Source organism: Leptopilina heterotoma, unplaced genomic scaffold (assembly GCF_015476425.1).
Source record: "Leptopilina heterotoma isolate Lh14 unplaced genomic scaffold, ASM1547642v1 Lhet_183, whole genome shotgun sequence".
NCBI classification, from domain to species: domain Eukaryota; kingdom Metazoa; phylum Arthropoda; class Insecta; order Hymenoptera; family Figitidae; genus Leptopilina; species Leptopilina heterotoma.
Genome location: NW_025110901.1, coordinates 780,068 through 807,091, shown reverse-complemented (window position 1 = coordinate 807,091; position 27,024 = coordinate 780,068). Strand labels below are relative to the sequence as shown.

The following is a 27,024-nucleotide window of genomic DNA, read 5'->3' as shown; positions in this document are numbered from 1 at the left end:
GGATTTAAAAGGAAACGAAAAGTTAATACGAAATGGAATTGAAAACAAATTTCAAACGAGTCGAAAAATTAAAGAAAATAATTGAGAACCGACTTTCAAAGAAGGCGGAAAATAAATAAAAAGAAATTCAATAATAAATTAGAAAAAAGGCGAAAAATTATAAAGAAGAATTGAAAAATAAATTTCAAACGAGGGTAGAAATTCAAGGAGAGAATTGAAATAATATTTCAATAACGAAGGAGGAAAATTAGTACGAAAGGAGTTGAAAAATAAATTTAGAAGAAGGCGAAAGAAATTTTTAGCATTGTTCAGAAGTTTTATGAGAAATTCAGATTGATGATAGGAAAAAATGGTTTTTTGTTTTGTTTTGTATTTTTTTTTGTTAACGAAGTAAACTCGTTTGGTGAGTTTGGAGGGTTGGGAGTTGTGAAAAAAAGGCACGCGGATAACGTGGGTTAGATCTTTTCTTGAAAAATAACATCTCTTCATTACTGTAACAAGCAGAGTTGATATACAGTGCACTTATTTTACAAGCTTTTACGAAAGCACATCTGCGCGAGCTAGGAAAAAAAAGAACGACAAGGAGCGAGAAAAAGAGAGAAGATAATTTTAAAAATAGCTTCCTGCACCTTGGTCACATACGTAAGAGCATCTCTAATTAAACAGAGAATTTTCTCATGCACACGTTTAATGATGAACTATATACATTTATATTCCAACAGTGAATACAAGAACCAGGACAAGTTTCCTAATTGGCATATTATGTTATATAGACCAAACCAAAGATTTTCTTTTCCATTGTTTTAAATCCACTGATGGCTGCTACTCGACTTTTCTTTTTCTCATTCTTCTTCTTCTTTTTCTCCCCTGGACAATTAGACAATTTTCCAATAGTATTCGTCATTTAGTTTTATTCCAATTTTGTACAATTGTAGTGAAATAGGTTTCTTTCGAAATGTTCTTCGATATTTTTCGCATTTTTGTTAATTACTTTTCTATTGTTTGTCTTTGAGAATACTCTAAGGGGAAGAAAGGATAGAAATTTTGTTAACTATAATCAAGAAAATATTTTAAATATTCCACTGAATTATTTTTATCCTAATTTTTATCCCTTTTTGGGGAGAAATTCAATGAGTCAGAAAATTTAACCCCTTATGAATTTAAAAATTTTATTTTTCCTGTACAAATTGGTAGATTTTAAAATCCATTTTGTAAAAAAAAATGTTTTCGTATCCAAGAAAAAATTGTCGAATAAAAAATTTGAGTTTTACTATTTTTGAAGTAATTTTCAATTTTTTAAAATTATTTTTAGGCTTTAAATGCTAAGAAAATGTTATTCAATTTTTAAATTAGAAAATTCATTTTTTATTATTCCAACTAATCTCTACTTTTAATTAGAAATTAAATAAATTCTTTCGAATGAATTTACTTAAAACTGAATTGAAAATTCAATTTTTATAAAGAATTTTATCAAAATTTTTACGTAAATAAATTATTTTGAAGAATTTTTTAAATAATTGAATTCTTTCAAAGAATTTTATTATTTATGAAAATATATGAATTCTTATAAAGAATGTTTTCAAAATTTCTAAAAATAATTGAATTTCATCAAAGAATATAATTTAAAATTTTTTAAATAAATAAATTTCTGCGAAGAATTTTATTCTTGATTAAAATAATTGAATTTATGCAGCGAATTTTATTATTTATCAAAATAATTGAATTCTTTCAAAGAATTTTATTATTTACGAAAATAATTGAATTATTATAAAGAATTTTATCAATATTTTAGTAAATAATTGAATTCCTTTAAAGAATTTTCTTATTTTTGAAAATAATTGAATTATTATAAAGAATTTTATCAATATTTTAGTAAATAATTGAATTCCTTCAAAGAATTGTCTTATTTTTGAAAATAATTGAATTCCTGCAAAGAATTTTATTATTTATAAAAGTAATTGAATTTTTGCAAAGAATTTTGTTATTTCAGAAAATAATTGAATTCTTGCAAAAAATTTTTTTATTTCAGATAATAATTGAATTCCTGCAAAGAATGTGATTATTTCTAAAAATAATTGAATTGTTAAGAAAAATTTTATGCATTTTTTAAAAAAATAATTTAAGTTTCGCTAAGAATTTTATTATTCATAAAAATAATTGAATTATTATAAAGAATTTTATCTAAATTTCTGAAAATAATTGAATTCCTTTCATTATTTCTATTATTTATGAAAAAAATTGAATTTTTGTAAAGAATTTCGTTATTTATCCAAATAATTTAATGATAAAGATTTTTATTATTTATGAATATAATTTAATTCTTGTGATGAATAAATTTTCTTAAAATTGTTGAAAATAATATAATTCCTTGGAATTCACTTATTATTTATGAAAATATTTGAATTGCTTCCTCATAGAGAAAGTATTTTTGTATAGAATTTTATTATTTATTAAAATAAATAAATTATAAAAAATTTTATTAAAATTTTTTGTTATTAATTAAATTATTTCGTCTAGAATTTTATTATTTTTGAAAATAATTTATTTCAATTGGCAAGTATTTTATCAAAATTTTTAATTCTATTTGAATTCCAGAAGAGAATTTTTTTTATTCATGAAAATAATTGAATTCTTGGAAAGAATATTATTATTTATGGAAATAATTGAATTTTTGTGTAGAATTTTATTTAAATTTATGAAAAATTCAATTATTAGGTAGAATTTTATTTAAATTTATGAAAAATTCAATTATTTTGTAGAATTTATTTTAAATTTTATCGAAAGGAATTAAATTATAGTAAAGAATTTTATGAAAATTTTTGAGAATAATTAAATTCTTCTGAAGAGTTTTATTATTTATGAAAATAATTGAATTCTTGTGATGAATTTTATTGAAATTGTTAAAAATAATTGATTTTTGGGGAAAACTTTATCATAATGAAAATAATTGAATCTTGCGAAGATTTTTATTTGAATTTTTGAATATAATTGAATTCCAGAGAGAAATTTTCTTCATTTCCAAATGTAATTGAATTTTATTAAAAGTAGGGAACTGAATTATATAGTAAAAAATTGTATCAAAATTTTCCCGTAATTATTCAATTGCTGTTTTTAAAAAACTGCTTTAAAAATAGTAAAAATAAAATTTTTCATTCGCTAATTTTTTTATGGATACAAAAACATATTTTCTACAAAATTGTGCTTTATTTTAAAATCTATAATTTTTTCCCCCTTATTTAAATTATTTTCTCGATAAATTAAAAATTATCTGTGTTCTCTTTCCCTTAAAGAGTTTTCGAATGGATTCGAGATATTCTTGTTTGTGCTTAAGAATCGAGGGGGAAATGTGCTCGAGAAATTCTAAAATTTCAAAGTTGTTAATTTTCATAATAGATGAGAAAGTTCGTTAATTATTAATTGTTCTCAAGTTAGGAAAGCTTTTCAAGTGTTGGAAATTTAGAAGTTGAATTTGGAAAATTTTCATAAATCATTAAACTAAAGGTTTAGGGAAAATAAAGTGAATAATATAAAGTTTTTAAAGAATTTAATTTTATAGAGAGAGAGAGAACCATGAAAATTTTCCCAAAGCTTACTACTCTCGATTGCTGTTAATTTAATAAAATTCCAATTGCAAGAATCAATTTAAATTCTTTCTAGACTAATAAAACTGGGAAAACATTCCAAGATCAAAGCTACTGCTTTTTGCTTCAAATTTTTTTTTCTCTTCTTCTTTTTTTTATCTTTGCCTAAAGAAAAACCTTAAGAATTTTTGTCTCTTTTCGGTGTATAAAAGAATTTAATCAATTTCCCTGGGAAAAAGTATTTTATCTCATTTTAAAACAGTTCTACTTGTCTTTTAAAAAAGTCCCTGAGTAAAAAGGAAGGGAAAAATAGAAAAAAAAAACTCTGAAACTTGAGAAGAGATAATTATTTAAATTGTTTCCACTTTTCTCTGTATTTTGTAGATATTTCTCTCTTTCTTTCTTGAGGGGAAATTTTTCCCAAATCCTAAGAGGCAAATATTTAAATATCAGGTCTTTTGTAATTTCCTTCTCTCTTTTTTTTTGCTTCTTCTTTTCGTTCCATATTTTTCAGAAATGGAAATTTCGAAAGTTTGTTTTAATGTTTGTCTACGATTTCAAATCATTGAGTATATATAGCGAAGTGTTTGAATTGTAAAAAACTTTTCAAGATTCTTCCCCCTTTTTCCATTTTACGTTTGGGAGTAATTATTTCTGAATTGGTGGAGATCCAAACTGGATATTCAAAGCCATTAAACTTTTCGACCCAGAAATTCACTTTACAAATTATTTCCCACTTAAGGATGAGGAGGAAAAGTTCCACGACGACTTTTCTTTTGTTCAAACTCATCAACAATCACAATCTTTCTAAAAATATATTTTTCTATTATTGGAAAATAATTTTTCGTAAACTATTTTTTTTATATTTTTAAAAATATATTCTTTTTTAATTTTTAATATTTATTTATATAAAAAAAAAATTTTTTTTTATTTTTTATATTTATTTATATTTTGTTTAATTTTTAAAATATTTTGTTTAATTTTTTTGGAATAATTTTTTGCGAACTAAATTAATTTTGTTTATTCTGAAAATTAAATTGTCATCGCAGGTGAAAATAAAATAATGGAATTTGCAATTTTTGTTTTAGGTATGGATACGGTTTTGGCATTCTTCTTCTTTTTTTTTTCTCTTTGAAATAGGAGAATATTATTTTATTTTGGAATACTAGGAGAGAGAATTTCTGGAATTTCGTTTCATTTTGTGAATAGAGTTTTATAGTACACACGTATAGATGTGATCTTAATCGAACAAAAATACAAAGAAATATAAACACGTGTTAGAGGAAGGGTCGGTTGAAATCTTTGGCCTTGGGGTATCTATTCGCGTTAAATTGCCTCCACGAATATAATATCATCGTGAATAAACTTGAAAGTTCTGCGACGGTAAGAGAGGCGTATGTAACTTGATATTTTTTTACACCCCCATTTACACCCTCGTACATTTTGAGCGCCACGTCAAAATTCACAAACTCTTCAACCCCTATATAATTTTTCAAATAAAAATATTCTCCTCGAAATAAAAAAAAAAAGATATTCAAATAAAAATATATTTATGAGAAAAAAAATATATCAAAATATTGCTTTTTAATTTAGTTTGAAATTTTTTTTTTTATCATATTTTTACTCGCTGATGAAAGTTTCTTCAATATTTTTTAATTTTAATTTTAATTAGGTAATTATTTTTTTTTATTATTATTTTATAAGCAAATGTTACGAGCGCGAAACGCGGAATTCAGTTTATTATTAATATTATCTAAGTTACAAAATTTACATTTTTAAATCCAATTTTCAAATATTAATATCAATTTTTTAACATATTTTAGATTTAAAATTTTAAAACAATTCAATTATTAGCAAATTTAATAATTAATTATTTACAAAATTTGAATAAAATTCTTCTGAAGAATTCAATTATTTTCAGAAGTAATAAAAATCTTCGCGAAAATTCAATTATTTTCAGAAATAATACAATTATTTGCAGGAATTTAATTATTTTCATTAATAATAAAATTTTTTGTAGGAATTCAAATATTTTCATCAATAATAAAATTCTTTGCAGAAAATTAATTATTTAAAAAATTTTCAATAATATTTTTCGAGGTAATTCAATTATTTTTGACAATTTTAATAAAATTATTCATAATAAATGAATTATATTCTGAAATGTAAAAATCTTCGCGAAAATTCAATTATTTTCACAAATAAAAAAAATTATTTGCAGGAATACAATTATTTTCATAAATAATAAAATTCATATCAAAATTTAAATTATTTTTTTTAAAAATGCATAAAATTCTTGTTAATAATTCAATTATTTTCAGAAATAATAAAATTATTAGCAGGAATTCAATTATTTTCTGAAATAACAAAATTCTTCGCAAAAATTCAATTACTTTTATAAATGATAAAATTCTTTTTAGGAATTCAATTATTTTTTTAAATAATATTCTTCGAAGTAATTCAATTATTTTCAAAAATTTTATTAAATTCTTTATAATAATTTAATTATTTTCAGAAATAACAAAATTCTTCGCAACAATTCAATTATTAAGAATTTAATTATTTTGATAAATAATAAAATTCTTCACAAGAATTCAATTATTTTCAAAAAGAAGAAAATTCTTTAAAAGAATTCAATTATTTAAAAAAATATTCATAAAATTCTTTAGAATAATTCAATTATTTTGATAAATATTAAAATTCTTCACAAGAATTCAATTATTTGCAGAGTTAACGAAACTTTTAGCAAAAATTCAATTATTTTCAACAATTTTAATTAAATTCTCCGCAAGAATTCAATTATTTTCTTAATTAATATTCTTCGAAGTAATTCAATTATTTTCAAAAATTTAAGTAAATTCTTTATAAGAATTTAATTATTTTCAGAAATAACAAAATTCTTCGCAACAATTCAATTATTAAGAATTTAATTATTTTCAGAAATAATAAAATTCTTTGCAGGAATTCAATTATTTTCTGAAATTACAAAATTTTTCGCAAAAATTCAATTATTTTTATAAATAATAAAATTCTTTGTAGGAATTCAATTTTTTTCAAAAATATGAAAATTTTTTAAAAGAATTCAATTATTAAAAAAAAATATTTATAAAATTCTTTGGAATAATTCAATTATTTTGATAAATAATAAAATTCTTCGCAGAAATTCAATTATTTTTATAAACAAATAGTAAAATTCTTTGCAGGAATTTCATTATGTATAAAATTTTAAATAATATTCTACGAAGTAATTCAATTATTTTCAAAAATTTCGATAAAATTTCTCATAATTATTCAATTATTTTTAGGCATAATAACAAAATTATTTGCAGAAATTTAATTACTTTTAGGAATCATAAAACTCTTTGTAGGAGTTTAATTGTTTTCTTAAATAATAAAATTTTTCGCAGGAATTTAATTATTTTTGTAAATATTTTGAATAAAATTCTTCGAAATAATTCAATTATAAAAAAAGTAGATAAAATTCTTCATAATTGATTTATTTTGATAACTATTAAAATTTTTCCCTAGAATTGAATTATTTTCAAGACAGTTTTATTAAAATTTTTCGAATTATTTATTATTATTGTTATTGTTATTATTGTATTTATTATTTACTATTTTGTTTGGAAAAAATACAAAAAATGTGGCTTAATTTATTTTTAATACCCTTTTCAGTGGTTTTTTTTTCTATTATTATTTTTTAATTTTTTTTGTTTAAATAAATTGATAATAATTTAATTTAATATTTATATGTTTGCTTCTTTAATTTTTTTTCTCTCTATTTCTCACAATTGGTGATAGATATTTTTTATTATCTGATGATGAGGATGATGATATTCTTTAGGTGAATAATTTGACCTTCTTTTATGGAGATTAATATATTGTCTATTAATGGAAATTAATGCAATCTATTAATAAATTTTCCTTATCACGCTCAGTGTATTTTATCTATACATAATAATAACATGATCAATATTAACGTGCCCCTTATTTTTATGGTTCTTTTAACTTTTTCCAATGTCCATCACTTGTTGAACGATTTTCGTCAAATTTTTTTCACTTTTTCTAATTCACTGCATTTGATTTCTTTTTCAGAATTTTTTGTAAAATACCCAAAATTCTAAAAATATATTTCTGGGAGATTTTAATTTTCAAAAAAAAAAGTAAAAGGTAGAAAAATTTGTTTTTCAATTTTCAATGGCAATAGTGAAGTATTGGAAAATTTTTGAATTTAAAAAATATTTTCTTTTACAGAAATCCGGAGAGGAGTAGAAAATTTCCTTGAATGGTCAAAAAAAAGTTACTCGTATGTAATAATAACTTTATATGGAAGTTTTCTATATATGTGGATATATAAACGAAACTCGTCATCGTCGTTAACACGTGCCTTTTATAAGTTTTGGTCTCGACAACTTTTGCTCCTGTTATCATCAAGTTTCGTATATAAACGGAGTTTCTAAAGACTTCTGTCAGTTTCCTTCGGTCCTGCGCGAATCTTCAGAGAGATGTCTTCGTTTTCTTGGCACGACCTATCCCATGGTGCAAAAGCCAATGCACCAAAAGGCGGGTTTATAAAGGCAAAATCGTATAGAGACTCTCCTCGCTATGAAGAAATTTGTCCCTGTTAAGGAAATTTTGCTACTCCAACTGGATTTCAATTTGCCATATTTTATACGAAAAAAAAACGTGACTCGAAAACTTTTTTTCTCTAAACTGAATTTCATTACGCACTCTTCAATGATATGAAACTTGGAATATTATTTCTTTAGCTCTAATAATGCAGGAGAATATTTATAAATAGTTGCGTAAAATATTTCTCTCTCTATTTTCTTTTTACTTTATTTTATAGCTTTTATAATATTGAACAAAAATTCCATAACGAGAAGAATTTAATTAGCTTTCCGTTGAAAATATTTCAAAACCAAATATTTTATTCATCGAATAAATAATAAATAATAGATAATAATAATAATCTATATTATAATAATCGTTGTGTTCCGGATAAGCCTGTTCGTAATTTAAATTGAATGTTTTTTCTTCGCCGCTTTGTTTCGCAATTTTTTTCATTAATTTTTCTTTTAAATTTATTGAGCCTTAAAATTAATTGAATTATAATTTTTATAAATTCGAATCTGAAAGAATTTTATTTGAGCATTGAATTTTATTTAAATTATAATTAAATTCTTACAAAGAATTTTACTATTTATGAAAATAAATAAATTCTTTCGAAGAATTTTATTATTTATGATAATAATTGAATTATTATAAAGAATTTTATCAAAATTTCTAAAAAAAAATTGAAGGTCTGCAATGAATTTTATTATTAATGAAAATAATTGAATTATTACAAAGAATTTTATCAAAATTTTTTTTTTAATAATTGAATTCCTGCGAAGAATATTGATATTTCTGAAAATTATTGATTTATTACGAAGAATTTTATTATCTGCTGATGAGGAATTCTTCTGCTACAAAATGTAATATTTTATAGAGCAGAATAAATTAAATTGAAAATGAAAGAATTTTATTACAATTTTTGAAAATAATTCATTTCCCACAAAGAATTTTGTTATTTCTGAAAATATAATTGAATTCTTTCAATGAATTTTAAATTTTATTTTATTTCAATAAATTAAATTGAAAATGAAAGAATTTTATTACAATTTTTGAAAATAATTCATTTCCCACAAAGAATTTTGTTATTTCTGAAAATATAATTGAATTCTTTCAATGAATTTTATTAAAATTTATGACAATAACTAAATTTCAACGAAGATTTTTTTATTTCTGAAAATAATTGAATTTCTACTAAGAATTTTATCAATTTTTTTGCAAATAATTGAATTCTTTCAAAGGAATTTTAATAATTTTAAAAGTAATTGAATTATTATAAAGAATTTTATCAAAACTTTTAAAAATAATTGAATTCCTGCAAAGAATTTTGTTATTTCTAAAATTAATTGAATTTTTTCGAAGAATATAATTTAAAAGATAATTTTATTATTGATTAAAATAATTGAATTTCTACCAAGAATTTGATTATTAATGGAAATAATTGAATTCTTTCAAAAAATTTTATTATTAATGAAAAATATTGAATTCTTTCAAAAAAATTTATTATTTATCAAAATAATTGAATTCTTTCAAAGAATTTTGTTATTTCTGAATACAATTTGAATTACTGCAACAGATTTTATTATTTATTAAAATTTTTGAATTTAAGAGAAGAATTTTGTTACTTCTGAAAACAATTTAAATTGTTATAATGAATTGAATCAAATTTTTAAAAATAATTGAATAATTTTGTTATTTCCAAAAATAATTCAATTCCTGAAAAGAATTTGATTATTTATTAAAATAATTGACGTTTTACCAAGAGTTTCGTTAATTCGGCAAATAATTTTAATTCTTGTGAAAGATTTTATTAACATTTTTAAAAATAATTGTTTTTCTGCAAAGGAATTTTCGAATTTCTTAGAAGAATATTATTTAACATTTTTTAAATAATGAAATTCCTGCAGAGAATTTTATTATTCATGAAAAAAATAGAATTTTTTTATATTTATAAAAATAATTGATATTCTGTGAAGAATTTTTTTATTTATAAAAGTAATTGAATTCCTGTAAAGAATTTTTATATTATTTTGGAAAAAAATATAATAAAATTATAAAATTTATGAAAAAACTAATAGTTTTTATTAAAAATACAGTAAAATATTTTTTTTTCTAAAAAAAAACAAAAATTTTTAGGAATTATTTTCTTGTATAATTTTCACATTTTCTTCTGATGGTATACGAAAAATAGCAAATTTTTGTATTCGAAATTCTGAGTCTCGAAATAATTCATTGAAAAATGTTGAATTTTTTATTAATTTTATACTGGTAACATTTCTTTGGCTTGGATCTGAATTTCTGAAATTCAAGGGGAAAATCCTATTCATGCAAGATTGTAAAGTAAGCAATAACTATATCACAAAATGTATTCCTGGGCGGGTTGTAGAAGTGTCAAGGGAAATCTGAAAATCACAAGAAACTTTCAAGAAATTTCAAGTCTTCATGATTTTTGTATTTAAATATTTATTGAATTTTTATTTTCTCTGCAAAAATTTCTCGACTTTATCTTCAAGAAAAAAAGTAAAAGAAAAAAAAAGTAGATCAAAAGATATTTTAGGTAATTTTTTTTATTCTCTAAAAGAAGGAAAAAATAGATCAAAATATATTCGAAATTATTTAGGTATTATTTGATTTTTTTATTCTCTAACGGAAAAAAAATCAATAAAAGTTCTAAATTATACACAAATGATTTTTGAATGTCTGATTTCATTTTCTATTTTATATAGGGAAATATTTTTACTCTCAGAATAGAATTTCTTTTTTTTCAATTTTATTCCGAAATTTAAAGTTTGAAATTTCGACTGTATTTTAATAATAGAATTTTAATTTTTATCTCCCTTTCTGTGTGAGAAGTTAATAATGAATAATTTGACAATTTTTAGGAATGAATTTTCAAATGGAGGACAGAGAGAGAGAGAGAGAGACAAAGGCCAAAAAAGGAATATTATTTTGGGCGAAAAAAAAGTCGGAATCTAATGTGAAGAAGAAAAGCGTTAACGAGAGGATAATTCGAGATTTAATAAAACCCGTCGCCTTTTCAGAATAATTACCTCTGTAGCGGCGCACAGTTGTAATAACTGAAAGCTGGTGGAAATAAGTGAAGATAAAATGAAGAGAGAAAGAGAGAGAGAAAGAGAGATGATAACGACAAATGGTCAAGTGGCTCGAGAGAAAAGTAGAGATAAAATAGACTGTAAAAGCAGAGATTTGGTGGACCATGTGCATTTGACGAGAGACAGAGAATCACAACTCTCTTCCGTATTGAAATGACAAGTTTATCATTTCACGACCTCGTTTTAGGCCTCATAATCGTTTGTGTACTATTTCCGCACTAGTTGAGTATATATTCAAGTCGTGAATTTACTCGTTATTTTGAGGAATGACGACTCCCTCTTCCCATATTATAGTTCTCTTCTCCTATTCGTTTCTATTGTCTAAACTATTGATTCGAATGGGAACAAAAAACAATTTTTTTTTCATTTTAAAATTATTATCTACATATAGGAATTATTTCAATTCCTCCTTAATTAGTGGCTCTTTTCAAATTTCCACTGAAAAGAGTTAATTAAAAAATATCTCAATTTTAAATCGTCAATTTTTTCCTCGTTTTCACACGTTTGGAAATTTTTCTCAATTTTCTAATTGTTCGATAATTCAAACTAGAATTGCAGTTTAAATTTCAAAATTTAAACTTAAAATTAAATTTTGATATCTAAAATTTTATTCAGTGGAATAAAATAAAGTTTTATTTACATTCATATTTCTTTATTTGCTTTCTTTTCTTAAATCTTGCTTTCTCTAATTATTATTTATGAAAATAATTGAATTTCTACGCAAAATCTTTTTATTCATTCAAATACGTGAATTACTACCACAGATTTTATTATTTACAAAAATAATTAAATTTTAAAGAAGAATTTTGTTATTTCTAAAAATAATTACATTCTTGAGAATAATGTTATCAATATTTTTGAAAATAATTGAATTCCATCGAAGAATGGAAAAATTAAAAATTTTTTAAATAATTAAATTTCTGTAAAGAATTTTATTATTTATTAAAAAAAATTGAATTTCTCCAAAGAAATTTATTATTTATCAAAATAATTGGAGTAATACGAAAGAATTTAATCAATTACGGAAATAATTTAATTATTCTAAAGAATTTTATCAAATTGCTTGTAAATAATTGAATTCTTTCAAAAAATTTTATTATTTATGAAAATAATTGAATTATTATAAAGAATTTTATTTAAAAATTTTTGAAAATAATTGAATTCCTACGAAGAATTTTATTATTTTTAAAAATGATGAATTTTCTGTAAAGAATTTGATAATTCATAAAAATAATTGAATTTCTGAGAAGAATTTTATTTGTTTATGAAAATAATTTAAATTATTATATAAAGAATTTAATCAAATTTTTGAAAATAATTGAATTATTTAATATTATTTAAAACTTTTTAAATAATGAAATTCCTGCAAAGAATTTTATTATTTATGAAAATAATTAAATTTCTGAGAAAAATTTTATTACATTTTTAAAAATAATTGAATATTTGTTATTGAAATTTTTGAAAGTAATTGAATTTCTACGAAGAATATTATTAATTATTAAAATAATAAAATTTCTGGGAAGAAGTTTTTGTATTTATGAAAATAATTGAATTTATTCGTAGAATTTTATTCCAATTTTTCAAAATTTTTAAATTCTTGACAAGGATTTTATTATTTATAAAAATAATTGAATTTCTGCGACGAATTCTGTTATTTCTGAAAATAAATGAATTATTATAAAGAATTTAATCAAATTTTTGAAAATAATTGAATTACTTCGAAGAACATTATTAAAAAATGTTTAAATAATTAAAAGCCTGCAAAGAATTTTATTATTTATGAAAATAATTGAATTTCTGTTAAGAGTTTCGTTAATTCTGAAAATAATTGAATTCTTAAGAATTTTATTAAAATTGTTGAAAATAATTGAATTCTTGAGAAGATTTTTATTATTTTTTTTTTTAAAATAATTTAATTTCTACTATGAATTTTGTTATTTTTAGAAAATAATTGAATTCTTGACGAGAATTCTATTAAAATTGTTGAAAATAATTGAATTTCTGCGAAGAATTCTGTCATAATTATAAAAATAATTAAATTCCAACAATGAATTTTGTTATTATTGAAAATAATTGAATATTATTCTAAAGAATTTTATCAATATTTTTGTAAATAATTTAATTCTTTCAAAAGTTTTTATTAATATTAAAAATAATTGAATTATTATAAAGAAATTTATTTTAATTTTTGAAAATAATGAAATTTCTTCGGTATTAAAATTTTTTAAATAATGAAATTCCTGCAAAGAATTTTATTATTTATGAAAATAATTTATTCAGGAAAGAAATTTATCTAAAAATTCTAGAAAATAATTGAATATATTCACGGAGAATAGAATCATTTTTTTTTCTATTCAAATCATTTTTAATCATTTTCTGAATATTCTTTAGCAAAAAGTCAAAATTCTATTTTTTGGAAAGTTTAAGAAAAAATAAAATTTTTCTGCTGCAAACCTTAATTGTGAAAATTTGAGACTAGAAGCTATAAATAAATCGCAATGTGGGCTCGTGAGTTGATTATAATATTTGTCACAGGTCAAAGGACCATCTTCTCTTAATTGAACGTATGCGATGATTCGTCGTTACGTGAGTTAATTTGCATTTAAAACATAATTGCACAATTAACTTGTTTCATAGAATTGAATTGTCAATTAGTGCCACGCACAAATTTAAATCGAAATCATCAAAGTTGCACACTCCTCTTATTATTTTCCCAAAAAATAGAAGAAAAAAAAATATATTCTGTGTGTAAACGGTGAAAGAAGTTCAAGATTTAAAATTGAGATACTTTTTAATTAACTCTTTTTAGTGCAAATTTAAAAATAATTTTTTCTCTTTTTATATTTTTTTTTCATTTTAAAACGAACGATTCGAACGATTTTGAATTGTTGGATTAAAAATCTTTCGAATCGAAATCAAAATGAAAGGATATAAAAAGAGAAAAAATTGTTTCAAACAGGAGACAATGAATTTTTAGATTTAGAAATTTTTGCTTACTCCACATTGTGGATGATGAAGAAATATTTTTCAAATGTTTGAAATTAGCGTAACTTGACCCTGGATATAGAGGGTTTTAGTAAGTACATTCTCAACGTAATCCTGGACCGCCTCTGCACTTCCCTATTAATTAAAATCGTGACTGAGGTGGATGTATTACCATGAAACCTACGTTGCGTTCCGAGGTTCGTTTGCTCTCGAGAGCTTTAAATAAAGGGCTTTAGAGGATAATCGTGAAGCTTCTTCTTCTTCTTCTCCTCCTTCTTCGTCGTCATCATCGTCGCTGTCGTCTTCCTCTTTTTAGACTTATTGCTGTTTTTCTTACCAAACTGTAGATCCAAGTCTAGAATCAGTCCAATTCTAATTCTCCTCTTGAAAAGGAATTATTATGCATCTTTAAATAGAACCCTCTCTTTTTCTTCTTCTTATTTTCATCGTTGAATGATAAGAAACAACAAGGTACCCCTTTGTCCGAAAGGATAATGCTTATACAAATACTGACAAACATTTGTCTTTTCATACAAAACGGAATAGTGAAGCTGACCCCGGAGGTTGTGAATCTTCTATCTCGCTCCAATTATTTTTAAGTATAACATGCGATTAATAATGAAAAAAGCTCTCTGGAAAATATAGATATTGTATACACTTCATTGAAGAAATGAGAATGGAATATAATGATCCATCGCTTTTACGTTCTCTCTAAATTATTCGAATTTTTTTTTTCGTTCAAGATTTTTTCTTTTCGTTAAAGTTTCATTCTTTCTAAATTTTTCGAATTTTCTTTTCGTTCAAGATTTTTTACTTCATTAAAGAATTTTCTTTTCGTTAAAGATTTTTTCTTTCGTTAAAGATTTTCTCTTTCGTCAAAGATTTTTTCCTTCGTTAAAGAATTCTCATTTTGTTAAAGATTTTTTCCATCGTTGAAAGAAAATTATTAAAAAATTTTAGAATGATTAAATTTCTGCAAAAAATTTTATTATTGATGAAAATACGTGAAATATTGCAATAGATTTTATTAATTATAAAAAAAATTTAATTTCAAAGAAGAATTTTGTTATTACTAAAAATAATTGCATTCTTGAGAATAATATTGTAAATATTTTTGAAAATAATTGAATTTCTTCGAAGAATATAATTTAAAATAGAATTTTATTATTTAACAAAATAATTGAATTCTTTCAAAGAATTTTATTATATATCAAAATAATTTAATTCTTTCAAATAATTTTATTAATAATAAAAATAATTGAATTCTTTCAAAAAATTTTATTATTTATCAAAATATTTGAATTCCTTCAAAGAATTTCATTATTTATCAAAATAATTTAATTATTATAAAGAATTTTATCAATATTTTTGTAAATAATTAAATTCTTTCAAAAAATGTTATTAATTTTAAAAAGAATTAAATTATTATAAAGAATTTTATCAATATTTTTGTAAATAATTGAATTAATTCAAAGAATATTATTATTTATCAAAATAATTGAATTCTGTCAAAAGGATTTCAATATTTATCAAAATAATTGAATTATTATTTAGAACTTTATCAATATTTTTGTAAATAATTTAATTTTAAAATTTATTAAATTCCCACAAAGAATTTTGTTATTTCTGAAAATAATTGAATTATACTACAAAGAATTTTATCAATATTTTTTTAAATAATTGAATTCTTTCAAAGAATTTCATTATTTATCAAAAAAATTGAATTTTTTCAAAAAAATTTATTAATTTTTAAAATAATTGAATTCCTACAAAAAATTTTGTTATTTCTGAAAATAATTGAATCATTATAAAGAATTTTAGCAAAACTTGTGAATATAATTAAATTCCTACAAAGAATCTTGTTATTTCTGAAAATAATTGAATTCTTTCAAAGAATTTTATTATTTATCAAAATAATTGAATTATTATTTAAAACTTTATCAACATTTTTGTAAATAATTTAATTTTAAAAATAATTAAATTTCCACAAAGAATTTTGTTATTTCTGAAAATAATTGAATTATATTATAAAGAATTTTATCAAAATTTTTGTAAATAATTGAATTTTTTCAAAAAAATTTATTAATTTTTAAAATAATTGAATTCCTACAAAAAATTTTGTTATTTCTGAAAATAATTGAATCATTATAAAGAATTTTAGCAAAACTTGTGAATATAATTAAATTCCTACAAAGAATCTTGTTATTTCTGAAAATAATTGAATTCTTTCAAAGAATTTTATTATTTATCAAAATAATTGAATTATTATTTAAAACTTTATCAACATTTTTGTAAATAATTTAATTTTAAAAATAATTAAATTTCCACAAAGAATTTTGTTATTTCTGAAAATAATTGAATTATATTATAAAGAATTTTATCAAAATTTTTGTAAATAATTGAATTTTTTCAAAAAATTTAATTAATTTTTAAAATAATTGAATTCCTACAAAAAATTTTGTTATTTCTGAAAATAATTGAATCATTATAAAGGATTTTGAGCAAAACTTGTGAATATAATTGAATTCCTACAAAGAATCTTGTTATTTCTGAAAATAATTGAATTATTATAAAGAATTTTATAAATATGTTTGTAAATACTTGAATTCTTTCAAAGAATTTTATTATTTATCAAAATAATTGAATTCTTTCAAAGAATTTCATTATTTATAAAAAAAATTGAATTATTATAATGAATTTTATCAATATTTTTGAAAAAAATTGAATTTTTTCAAAAAAGTTTATTAATTTTAAAAATAATTGAATTATTATAAAGAATTTTATCAATATTTTTGTAAATAATTGATTTCTTGCGAAGAATATTATTAAAACTGTTGAAATAATTTAATTTTTGCGAAAACTTTTAATATTGTTGAAAATAATTGAATTCCTGCAAAGAATTTGATTATTTATCAAAATAATTTGAATGTTTGCTAAGAGTTCCTTAATTCGTCAAATAATTGAATTCTTGTGAAGAATTATATTAACATTTTTAAAAATAATTAAATTTCCTTCTTTCTAAATTTTTAGAATTTTCTTTTCGTTAAAGATTTTTTCCTTCGTTAAGGATTTTCCTTCGTTAAAGATTCATTCTTTCTTAATTTTTTAATTTTGTTTTCGTTTACGATTGTTTCCCTTTGTCAAAGAATTTTTCCTTCGTTAAAGTTTTTTTTCTTCGTTAAATATTTTTTCTTTCGTCAAAAATTTTTTTTTTTGTTAAAGATTTTTCCTCCTCAAAGATTTTTTCCTTCCTTAAAAATCAATTTAGAAAAAATAACCCATAATATAAGATTTTTTTCGCAGATGATTAAATTGTAGAAAAGTTCCTTTTTTTGATTCTCTTGATCCTTTTGTGATTCTGGCTGGAAATATGTAATGAATTGTAATTTTTTTCTTCTTCATCTTTTCTTACTCAGAGAGAGAGGGTCAACTTTGAAGTTGCCAGGCTACTTGAACTGTTAGAATAATTCCCAATGGGGAATTTTCAATTCCTAAGTGGTATTATTATTATTAACTGCGAAGAAAGCCAATTCTGAAACAAAGAGTAAAAGTAGGGCAAAATAAAGAACAGGCGGAAAATCAAGTTTTTAAGTTTTGATTAATTAATCTCTTCCTCTATAGACTCGTAATTCACTTTTGCCAATGAATGAAGTGTGCAAAGTAAAAAGAAAATTTTTCTATACTTTTACGTTTTAATTTAATTTTTATAATACTTTATCGTAAGTCCGGAATATTTTGAAATGAAAAAGAGTAGAAAATTTTTTCTTTTTTAAACAAATATTGTTTGTGAACAAAATTTTTTTCCTTTTTGGAGCAAAAAATTATTTTATTTTTTCGAGTAAAATATTTTCTTCTTTTTCGAGTTAAATATTTTCTTCTTTTTCTTGTAAAATATTTTCTTCTTTTTATGAGTAAAATATTTTCTTCTTTTTCTAAGTAAAATATTATTATTCTTTTTATTTCGAGCTAAAAATTATTTTCTCTTTTGAGCAAAAAAAAAAATTTTTATTCTCTTTTATTTCGCAATAGATTCGGAAACCTTTGACTATTTATCGAATTTCACGAGTCAAAATCCAAACGAGTGGTTTAATTATTATTGAGATCTCTGAAATGCCAATTATTTCAACGGGGGGGAAAAAAGCGACATTCTCGAATTCAGAAAAAGTCGAACTAATTGGCCAGTGATTAATCCCTGTCTTATAATCTCTCTGTAATGAAAGACTCTCTTGTCCAATTATTGTTTTCGAAAAACTCGTATTTTTTTCTCAAAAGTCGCATTTTAATTCTAATTTTCCTCTCAACGTGAATATTATATTTTTAAATTTAATTAATTATTATTATCAATTAGCAAATGTTACGCGCGAACACTATATTTAATTTATTATTATTATGCATGTTACAAAATTTTGTATTTTCAAATATCAATTCACAGTTTTTGAATAATTTCATAATCATGAAAATTTTAAAAATCCACTTATTAAGAACCAATTTAATTATTTTCATGAATAATAAAATTCTTAACAGAAATTCAATTATTCTTCAAAATTTTATTAAAATTCTTCGCAAATTTCAATTATTTTAAACAATTTTAATAAAATTCTTCCGAGGATTTCAATAATTTTCGTGAATAAAAAAAATTATTCTCAGGAAATCAATTTTTATTTTCAAAATTTTAATAAAATTCTTCCCAAGAAATCGCAATTATTTATAAAAAATTTAGAAAAACTCTTCTCAAGAATTCAATTATTTTCAAAAATTTTGTTCAAATTCTTCTCAAAAATTAAATTATTTTCATAAATAATATAATTATTTGCAGAAATTCAATTATTTTTGTATATTTCAGTTTCTGATATAATCATTCAATATTTAGTAAAAATTTTCAGCGAATATGTAATTTATGATAATAATTATGCCTACGATAGTCAAAAAAATTAATTCCTCTTTTTTCTTTCTTTTTTTTGCAGGTAATTCAAGATGAAGTTGTGGTGGAGTTTGATTTTAGTAGGACTCGTTCTGTCGATAATGATCACCACAGCAACCGCAGACCTGTGGGAAGAAAACGATAAGGAAGTTCTTGTTCGAATAGGTCGCGCCACCAATACTCAACGCGGTAGGGATTAATTTAATTAATTAAAATCGACTCTCATTATTAATTTTCAACCTTTGTTACCGGCTCTAATTTCCAATAATTATAATGCAAAATTATTTGCAAAAAAAATTTCTCAAGTTATTCCATGCTAAACTATTCTGTCAATAATTAATTATTATACTGCACCTACATGAAACCATTGCAATTAATCAAGTTCTCGGCTAATTTTCCATATTGAAATTGTATTGGAAATTAAATTTTTATTTATTGAAAATTAAAACTAAAAGAAAATTCAAGATTAGATAAAATTCGAAATTTAATTCTTTTTTTCCGAAAGGAATTTATTATTTTCTATAGTTTTGGTTTAAATTTAAAGTTTCATAATTTTTGATTTTATTTATTTTCTATTATTTTTTAATAAAAAAATTTTTTTTTATTATTTGGTAATAAAAAAAACGTTTTTTGAATTATTTTGTAACAGAAAAGCCTAAATCCGTATTTTGCACCTTTTTGTCACTGAATAATTAGAAAAACTTTTTGGGTTTTAATCAAAAAGCAAGTATTGTTTTTCTAAAATGGATTTAATTTTGAAAAAATTTATAAATTTGATGAGAGTAGAATAATGAAAAAAAGGAAGAGGGTTTTTTTTGCAAAATGAATAAGAAACGTTGTTATCTTTATGCGAGAGTTTTTTCTATAACATTGTTGAGCCCAGATGATGTTGTCAATAAAGTTTGCAATCTCGGTGGCTGTAAAAGAGCAAGATTGTACACATATGATAGCACTTCCGTTTTTACAGGATCCGGCAGCTCGACATCGTGCAGATATTCCAAAGGTGAATGGTCAGAATGTGATCCCAAGACCAATACACGCGCTCGAACCCTCACTTTGAAAAAGGGAGACAAAGGATGCGAACCATCAAAAACCATTTCGAAGAAATGCAGAAAAGGTAGCTATTTTTTTAACTCAATTCTTCTTTAATTAACGAAATTTTTTTTCTCTTAATTTATTTTATTATTCATTTATTTTTAAAACTATTAACGTTTTGATACAATTTTTTTAAGATTTCAATTATTTTCAATAAAATTTTAATATAAATCCTCGACAGAATATGATTTTTAAATCATATTCTTCGGTAAAATTCAATTATTTTAGTAAATAATAAAATTCTTCTAAAAAATTTGATTATTTTATAAATTTTGAATAATATTCATCGAAATAATTCAATTATTTTTTAAATAATAAAATTCTTCGCAGAAATTAAATTATTTCTAAAAATGTTAATAAAATTCTTCACAAGAATCTAATTTTCAAAAATAATTAAATTTTTCGATGAAATTCAATTATTTTCATAAATAATGAAATTCTGGTCAAGAATTCAAAAATTTTTAAAAATTGTAATAAAATTCTTTGGAAGAATTTAATTATTTTCATAAATAACAAAATTCTTTCCAGAAATTTGATTATTTTAATAAATAATAATATTTTTCGCAGCAATTCAATTACTTTTAAAAATTTTAATAAAAAGTATTCAATTATTTTGATAAATAATAAAATTCTTCGCAGAAATTCATTTATTTTCATAAATAATAAAATTATTGTCAAGAATTTGAAAATTTTGAAAAATTGCAATAAAATTCTTCACAAGAATTCAGTTATTTTCAAAAATAATGAAATTATTTATTGAAATTCAATTATTTTCATAAAAATAATAAAATCCTTGTCAATGTTTCAAAAATTTTCATAAATTATAAAATCCTTGTCAGGAATTCAAAAACTTTTATAAATAATAAAATTCTTGTCGAGAATTCAAAAATTTTGATCAATTTCAATAAAATTCTTTGTAACAATTCAATTATTTTCATAAATACTAAAATTCTTTACATAAATTCAATTATTTTTTAAAATATTAATAAAATTCTTCACAAGAATTCAATTATTTTCATAAATAAAAAATTCTTTACAAGAATTCGATTATTTTCATATGTAGTAAAATTCTTAGCAGAAATTCAATTATTCTTCGAAATTTCATTAAAATCTTTTGCAAGAATTCAATTATTTTCAAAAATATTAATAAAATTTTTTACAAGAATTCAATTATTTTCATAAATAAAAAAATTCTTTACAAGAATTCAATTATTCTGAAAAATAATAAAATTCTTCCTGGGAATTCAATTATTTTGAAAAATAATAAAATTCTTCGCCGGAATTATAAATTATTTTAAATTAATTTAAATTATAATTAATTATTTTCAACTGATTTTGATAAAATTTATATCCGGAATGCAACGATTATTAATATATTTTTTATTTATTTAATTTTCCTTCTATGAAAAAAATAGAAGTCCCAAAAATAATATTTAAAATAATATCTAGAATAATACTTGAAATAAAAAAATAATCTTCTTCTTTTGAAAGCAAACATTTTTTTCCAAATAAGAAAGGGTATTGTAATATTTAATAATTTTAATTGAGGAATTATGATAACGGAATTTATGGTGATTTGATTATATGCGTGGAATCAGCTTGCCGATATGAAAGAGGCTCGTGGATGGCATGCGAGAATCAATGGATGGCAAGAATCGACACCCTGAAGGCGAACAGTGACACGTCCTGTGAAAAATCGCGACGCGTCACGAAGAGGTGCAAACCTGAAACTAATACAAAGAAATCAAAAGGTATTTTCTTCCATTTTTTTTTTTTTTGTTCTATATATTTCAATTTTTTTCTTTTTTGTTCTAATTTTTAACATTTTTTTTACGAAAATGAGAGTCTTTAGATGAATTGTACTTTGATGATTTTATTTTTTAATCTAAATTATTTGATTTTTCTTTGTTCTAATTTCTATATATATATTATTCAAAAAATAAAACTTTTTCTTTTATTTTTAGGTGATCGATCGAACAAACAAAAATCAGGTAAGCAGTAAAATTTCTTGAGAGAATCGTCGTTTCACTCACCGTTGACGGCGATCATCTTTCACAACGAACAATGAAATCAGATCCTGCTGTTTTCTCAGTGTAATATTGATTCATCATCCGACTGCAGAGAGAGGAAAGAAAACTCGAAAATCAGATATTATGCCCATCCGCAGAAAGTTCATATCTTCACATACAAAAACACACACAAAAAAAAGAACTTCTGTTCAAAGGCACCCACTTTGTACCTCGAATTCCCCCCCGAGGACAAAGCTCTTCAATTTATCATTGCTAATCTCGTCGTTTTTAAAACGATCGTCGTCAGTATAAAAAAAAAGACACAAGAGTCTGAGGATCGCTTCCATTTTTTGTGGCCAAAAAATATATATTAAAAATATATATTGATTAATGATTTATGAGCTTTCTATTTACTATCCTCTGAGCTAGTAAAGGCGACGTCTTCTTTTTTTTAGAAAACTTTCTAACGTTCCAAATTTTTTAACTCATTTTTTTTTGGAAAAAAGACGAAAAAAATGCGGTGAATTGAGTAGATATTAATTCGACTGAAAAAAAGTGTTTCCGTTTCTCAAATTCATCCAAATTTTTTTTTTTTTTTATTCTCGAGGAACTGTCAATTATGAAAGCTCTGAATTCCTCTGGAATGAAAAAAAACGCCCCCACCAAAATTTATATTTCTACAAATTACAAAATTACATTTTAATAGAATAAGATTAATAATAATAGACTAAAGGAATCAATTTTGTTGTCATTTTTAATCAAAAGAAAAAAAGAAAAGAATACTGTCATCATTAAAATAGAAAAGTAACGAAAATAGAAAAAACTAGTGAGATTTTTTTTTTGAACATTATTTTCGAATAGTTTATTTTTCTTTAACATTTTAAAAATATTCTCGAAAATTTCGAGCAATCGCCGCTGAGCAGGAAAATCAAATGTTGAACGTTTTTACTATCTTCCATGAAAAAAAAATCGATTAACGTTAGAAATGTACGGTATAAATAGTAAAACCTAGAGACTTATCTCGAAAATCAAATTGAAATACAATAAACATATACATATAATTATCAAAAAAAGGAAAATTCTCTCATTTTTTTAAATATACAAAAGAAAAGGAAATCAAAAGTAATTTTAAAATCGAACACTTTTTTTTGGGTAAAATAAATTTGTATAAATATCTGAGAACTGAGTCGAATTAGCAAAATCATTTAGAAGGTTCTTTTTTTTAATGAAGACACATAAAAGTAAAATTCTCCATATCATCATTAAAAAAGAAATCTATTAATAGATTAATAGCTTCCTATGTTTCACTAAGACTCTTCCAAATCCTAAATCACTACGTAGTTCTATCAAAAATCCCATAGAAAAAATTTTCGAAAAACTGGATTTTCAATTCATTTTTGAAAAAAAAAATATTTAAAACGACTTTTAACATTAAAGAATAGTTAAAAATATTTTTAAACATTTTTTAAAATAAAATAATCAAAGACTAAAATGAATTTTAATAAAGTGTATTTTTTTAGTCCTTTTTCTTTCGGGAAAAAATTTAAAGTTTTCTACACATTCAATCAATGAATCGAAGATCCTCAAAATTCAAGAAAATTGAATTTAAATTTCAATTTTTAAATTGAATTGCAAAAAAAAGTGATTCAAAAGAAAATTGAAAAAAAATTGAATTTTGAAAATGGAGCGAGAAATTTAATCTCCACGAGTTTTTTCAATGGGAAATTTTTAAATGTTAAAAATGCATTTGTAACATAGCATTAGTGCTCGATTACAAATAGAAAAATGAAAGGAAATAAAAAAAAATTGTTTTCGTCGAATTTGTCGACAGTAGAAGTGCTACTCATAGATTTTTGACTCTTATTCTTAGCGAAAATAAACTAATTATTAAAAAAAATTTCAAAAATGGAAATTAAGAGAAGAGAAATTGTATTAAAAAAAAGTTATTTACGAAAAAACTTTTTTTTTTTTTGTAGAAAAAAATAAAAATTTGACTATATTAATTAAAAGAAAAATATTTTGATTAATTTAAAATGAAAAGAAACTCGATAGTCAAAAGTGATCTCTCGTGACTCTCGATATTTTTATCTTTCTTTCTCTGAACACAAATATCGAGTGAAATTTTCGCTAAGAGACTTTATGTAATTATTACATAGTTTAAGCTCGTTAGCTCGGTAGTTGCCACTCTTAAGTTGTGCATTTTTACTCGTTAAGTTTTTTTTTAAAAGGGCATCATCGCCGCAGTTTTGCTATTAAAGCAAAGAGTTCAAATTTAAAATAAAAGGAAAAAAAAGAAGAAGAAGAAAAATAAAATAAAAATAATGAAAAAAAAGAAAGAAAAAGAAACAACACTGTTGCGACAAAAAAAAAATGTAATTACTTTTTGAAATTTTATGGAATCCCATATACATTTCGATATTTAGTCCAGTGGATTATATTTGAATAACAAAGAAAAAAAAATAAATACAAGTAAGAGTACGTCAGTGCGTCAAATTTGCAAATACTATCATTCTACAAAATTATATGAAAATAAAACTGTAATCTACGTGTGTAACACAAACCCGGTGTTGTCAATAAATAAAAATTATATACTACACATTCTTTTATATTAAAATTTATAACATTTTGAAGAAATATTATAAATTAATTATTATTAATTAATTATTATAAACCAACAAATGTTAGGATAAAATAATTTATTTTTATTATTATGCTAATTACGAAATTTTTTTATTTTCAAATCTCAAAATCGATATTTGAATTATTTTAGATTCGGAATTTCGAAAAATTCACTTATTGACTAATTAGTTATAATTATTTATTATTTTTGGAAATTTTAATAAAATTCTTCGCAAGAATTAAATTATTTTCATCAACAATAATAAAATTCTTCTCAGAATATCAATTATTTTCATAAGTAATAAAATTCATCGCAAAAATTCAATTTTTTTTTATATTTTAAATAAAATACTTCCAAATAATTCATTCATTTTCAAAAATTTTGATATTAATTCTTTATATTAATTCAATTATTTTCAGAAATAACAAAATTTTTAGCAGGAATTCAATTATTTTTATAAATAATAAAATCCTTTGTGGGAATTCAATTATTTTTAAAAATTGCTATATTTTTCATAATAATTAAATTAGTTTCAAAAAATTTGGTAAAATTCTTTATAATATTTAAATCATTTTCTTAACTAATAGAATTCGTCGAAGAAATTCAATAAATAATTTAATAAAATTTCAAAAAAAATCTATTTTTTGCAAAAATAAAAAAATTCTTCGAAAACAATTGTTTTTTTATAATTTCAATAAAATTCTATTCAAGAATTTAATTATTTAATATTCAAAATTATAATAACACCTGAAATATCAAATTGCTTATTTCATTAGGTTTTTTTTGCATTATATAATTAATAAAAAAACATTTCAAGACGAATATAAATTTATTAAAAATTTATAATCACATATTAAAAAACATTTTCCACTTAATACAATAAAAATTGTCTTTGAACTTGTCTGGTATAAAATGTTATACATTAGAAAAATCTAATTTCTTACAAAACTATTCGATATTACTTTTATTGGTAAAAAGGCTGAGATTCATTTTCCCACAAAAGTGGATAAAAAAAATTTGTTCATAAACATCTAGAATATAATATTGGTAAAAAATCTGTTTAACAATTGCTTTAAACAATTGTTCTTTTTTTAAATTTCATAAAAAATATTTTTTTTTCTTTTGGAAAATATGTTTATAGAAGTCTCTAAAAATGGACGGAGTGTTTGTAAAGCTTCTATCTAAAATTAAGTTATACATTTTTAAAAAATGTAAATTGCAATAATTTCAAAAGCGTGACATGCATTACTAATTAATAATTTTTTTTTTGATAGAATATTTTTTTTTTAGAAATAAATGTAGAATTTTTAACTTTTAGAAACATTTCGTTTAGGTTTTTGTTTCTTTTCTATTATTACACAGAAAAATTTGGTTTTTTAAATTTTTTTAAAAATTTACATATCTTGAACTTAAAAAGTATTTAATTATCAACTGATTGAATATTACGAATATTTAATTAAATGTTAGAAGTATTTAGTCTAAATTAAATCATTTCGTTTAAGTATTTGTTTTTCTTTTCTATACACACAAAAATTAATTCTTATTATTCTTTCAATTTACTTTGAAGTTAAAAAATATTAGTAATTAAAATTTAAAAATATTTAAATAAAGTTTCTACTAAAATATTTTTATTATTTTTTAAATTTATTTTGAAGTTAAAAAGCATTTAATTAAATAGTAAAAGTATTTAATTAAATATTAAAAAAATTTACTGTGACTATTAAAAGTCTGTAGTTAAATATTAAAAGTCTGTAATAAAATGTTTAAAGTGTTTCATTAAAAAAATACTTAAACGAAATGCTCAAGATAAAAAATAGAAACATGTTTCAAAAGTTAAAATTTCCACTGTATAAAAAAGTTTGAAAAAGTTTTTTTTTAATTTCATTTTCAAGCCATAGAGACGGAGATTTTTCGTGAATATGTCTTTTCTTCCCATTCCTCGTCGGAGGGAAAAGCGACATTTCGCGTTTTGCAAAATCTCGGTCCATGCTTTAATAATACCATTATGACTCCAACAACGAAGAGAGTCAAGCAAGCACTCGCCGGCCAAAAGACATGTAATCCCATTTTTACTTTTTTTTTGGTT

General features: G+C 21.7%; 2 protein-coding genes across 2 annotated transcripts in view; one reads left to right on the top strand and one right to left on the bottom strand.

Moving 5' to 3' along the window:
• The window catches only part of LOC122500331, a 38,698-nt gene extending 15,982 nt beyond the window's left edge, over positions 1–22,716 (top strand). Inside the window, exons 2-5 of the mRNA XM_043609216.1 lie at positions 19,258–19,403; positions 20,182–20,331; positions 21,908–22,060; positions 22,274–22,716. Of these exons, the coding sequence (XP_043465151.1) occupies positions 19,268–19,403; positions 20,182–20,331; positions 21,908–22,060; positions 22,274–22,311 (477 nt within the window). The 5' untranslated portion in view covers positions 19,258–19,267 and the 3' untranslated portion in view covers positions 22,312–22,716. The remainder of the gene's footprint in view (positions 1–19,257; positions 19,404–20,181; positions 20,332–21,907; positions 22,061–22,273) is intronic.
• Positions 22,717–26,704: 3,988 nt separating this feature from the next.
• Positions 26,705–27,022, bottom strand: LOC122500345. Its single transcript, XM_043609242.1, has one exon. It carries the CDS (start codon positions 27,003–27,005, stop codon positions 26,826–26,828), a length of 180 nt encoding a protein of 59 aa, XP_043465177.1. The 5' UTR covers positions 27,006–27,022; the 3' UTR covers positions 26,705–26,825.
• Between the last annotated feature and the right edge of the window lie 2 nt (positions 27,023–27,024).

Excerpts from the sequence above, each read along its gene's own strand:
- LOC122500345 (XM_043609242.1), bottom strand. The coding sequence starts at position 27,005 with ATGGGATTACATGTCTTTTGGCCGGCGAGTGCTTGCTTGACTCTCTTC.